Source organism: Cebidichthys violaceus, unplaced genomic scaffold, assembly GCF_023349555.1.
Source record: "Cebidichthys violaceus isolate CVI_PGR_0920_01 unplaced genomic scaffold, fCebVio1.0.p SCAF_9, whole genome shotgun sequence".
NCBI lineage: Eukaryota > Metazoa > Chordata > Actinopteri > Perciformes > Stichaeidae > Cebidichthys > Cebidichthys violaceus.
In genome coordinates this window covers 3,189,131-3,191,959 of record NW_027176975.1, presented here as the reverse complement: position 1 = coordinate 3,191,959, position 2,829 = coordinate 3,189,131, and the positions used below count along the sequence as shown (strand labels likewise).

General features: G+C 40.8%; 1 protein-coding gene across 1 annotated transcript in view; it reads left to right on the top strand.

The window, feature by feature from the left end:
* The first annotated feature begins 1,242 nt into the window (after positions 1–1,242).
* Positions 1,243–2,829, top strand: part of zgc:63587 (uncharacterized protein LOC393431 homolog) — a 6,516-nt gene continuing 4,929 nt past the window's right edge. Inside the window, exon 1 of the mRNA XM_068703556.1 lies at positions 1,243–1,324. Coding sequence (XP_068559657.1) covers positions 1,243–1,324 — 82 coding nt within the window. The remainder of the gene's footprint in view (positions 1,325–2,829) is intronic.

Sequence of the window (2,829 nt, the reverse complement as noted above, 5' to 3'; positions counted from 1 at the left end):
AACTTGTCACACACATTTAAAATCCTGAATGTAGTTATCTGATGTGATTTTAATGCTTCAGAGTGGCAACTCGGCTCGATAACACCCCCTACAATATTTCGACGATGCAGCCCTCGCAGTACGTTTCACCTAGATGTATGAAATTAAGTAAGCAGGTGTATCACATGTAGACTTAAAAAAAAGTCTTAGCGGTCCATGCTCTAAACCCAACCGGAAGTCAGCCAATTTGAATTTTGTATGAATTTCTTGTGGTTTTATTTCCTTTTCCAGGTGCTGCACTACGAACTCCTCCTAGGGAAATAATCCGATCAGCTTAGAATTTGGTCAGAACAACCTAAAGACCTTAACGATTAAAATTTACTAAAAGCTTGATGTTTCATCGGATAACATGGACTTGGTGTCGCGGCAATTTTACATGATTCACCATCATCCATCAAGCTTTTGTAACTCAACCTTACTTTGTCAAAACTGCCCCAAACTTGACATGCTTGATTGCTGTCGTGATTTTAGGACTTCTGCATGCCAATATTAACTCATAGTCATAGCGCCACCTACTGGCAACCACGGACGTAAACAGAATTCTATAATAACAGCGGCCCAAACAGGGTTTGTGGGCACACCATGAGAAAAAGACTTCTCTGATCTAAATATGTGCAAACTAAGATGCTTGGAGAACAAAAGTTAATCAACAGTGTTTTTCAAACCATGTCAGTGGGCATTAGTATAAATGATCTGTCTAGAGCTTCTACATGAGAATCAGGTTAAATGTTACAATGAATGCTTCACACTACAATCTAAAGTTACAGAAGAGCTTAAAATGAAAACAGTGTCAAATTAAAGTGTTCATTGCTGTTCTGTTAACTTTCATGTAAGTCCAAATACAATCAGCAGGACACTGTAGGGAGTTGAACTTCGTCACAGTAAACTGACAGTCTGTTATATTTCAAACATTGAAGTGCATTCACGCACATTCATTTTCTTAAAGATCTTAACAGGCTTACATCTATGATTGTATTGGAGGTACACTTAAAACATTTGAGGCTTAAGACCTGGCAACATGATCTTGCTACGCTGCAGGTCGACGCAGGAAAAATCATCTAACTCGTGCACGCAGTGTATGATGGTCACTGAAATGCATGGCCGCGTCATCCAGAGTCTGACGGTCACAGAAATGTATGGCTGCGTCACCCAGAGTCCTGCCAGTACCAAGAAATACCGTTTAACTCGTGCACTCAGTGTATGATGGTCACTGAAATGCATGGCCGCGTCATCCAGAGTCTGACGGTCACAGAAATGTATGGCCACGTCAAGCAGAGTCCTGCCAGTACCCTCGACGTGCGTGAAGTTGCGAGGGCCCGATCAATGCTGCTTGCAGCTTTAATTTATTATTGTTTTTTAAATAATTTTTGGGTGGGTTTTACAGAAAAAAAATAATTTGAAATGTAATGACTTGTCAGGATTTTTATCGTTAACAATATTTTGTTCTATATCGGAAATATTCCATAACGAGTCCTTGGTGGTGTTTTTGCAATACAATCCACATATCCTGCACATTTAAACCGGGATATGCTGTATGTCAGTATAAGTGGCACTATCACAATGTCACAATTTGATAAAAGTAAAAGTAATTGCATTCAACCTGTTATTCAAGTCATACTTTGGTATCAATCATGTAAATAAATGCTTGATTTGTTATTGGGTATCCGTTTAAAATCTATAATAATGTTTTTAAAAGCTCATCATTTGTTGTGTTTCGTATGCAACATTTTGATCTGCAAAGTAATATGTGAAACATGTATAAAGTGAGCTACTCTGAAATTAGTGAAGTAGGATACAATGGAATAACATGGGAATGGAACTACAGACCTAGAATAGTACAACATGTGTAATATATCTAACAATAGCAGGCCACCACCACAGGATATAACATGAGATATCCAGAGCATTTACATATTTTATGTACACTTTTTGGTCATATATATAGAGTATAATCTAATACAATATATTTCGTCACTAAGCCAATTATAGCTTGCGTGTTTTAAATGTACGACTTATATCATATAGTTCAACGTTAAACATTCCCACGAAGTCGTGGGTCGACAGGGGGAGAACGCCTTCTACTGGGGCGAGCGCTTTGAGAAGCTGTCACACTGGGGCGGCCATGTTGGATCCTAAACAGAATGACGTTTAGATGGCTCAGTCGTCCTGACCGTTGAACCGTAATGGCGCCAGTAGCGGAGCAACAAAAAAAATGACAAAGCCTTCGGGGACGAGGGCGGAGCCGACTCACGGGAACGGTTTCCGGGTTTCCCTTCCTGGGCTGGGACAGCGGCGAGAGGCAAACGCTCCTGTTGATTAATTCAAAGTTACTCTCAGGTAAGGAACTGCTCCGTGGTTTGTTGTTTTATGTTCGTGTTCTTTAACAAAGTGTTTGAATAAGACGGAGCGTAAGGGACGAAGAAGAAGAAGAAGAAGAAGAAGACACACCGGAGAAAGTCCGTTGAACGCTTTGCTTGCAACACGACACCACAGCCGCGGTAACAACTGTTGCTTGCGACAGTTTGACATGTTGACAAAGTTCCATTGCCGTGTTACACTCAAAGTCGGTTTATCAAAAAAAAACCAGTTTTTTTCAAAAGAGGAAATCCCAGTTTAAGTGTAATACGGTATTTAACAGCGCACGTAGAAATGAGAACGTCATGGTCCCGGTTGATGTTCGGTAAAGTCAGCGAGTGTCTGTCAGACTGGGTGTGGTGGACATCCAACTGTTGCAGAGGCCTTCACTCTCCCCCATCCACTGACTCAAGCACTGATTCATAATCTCCGCAG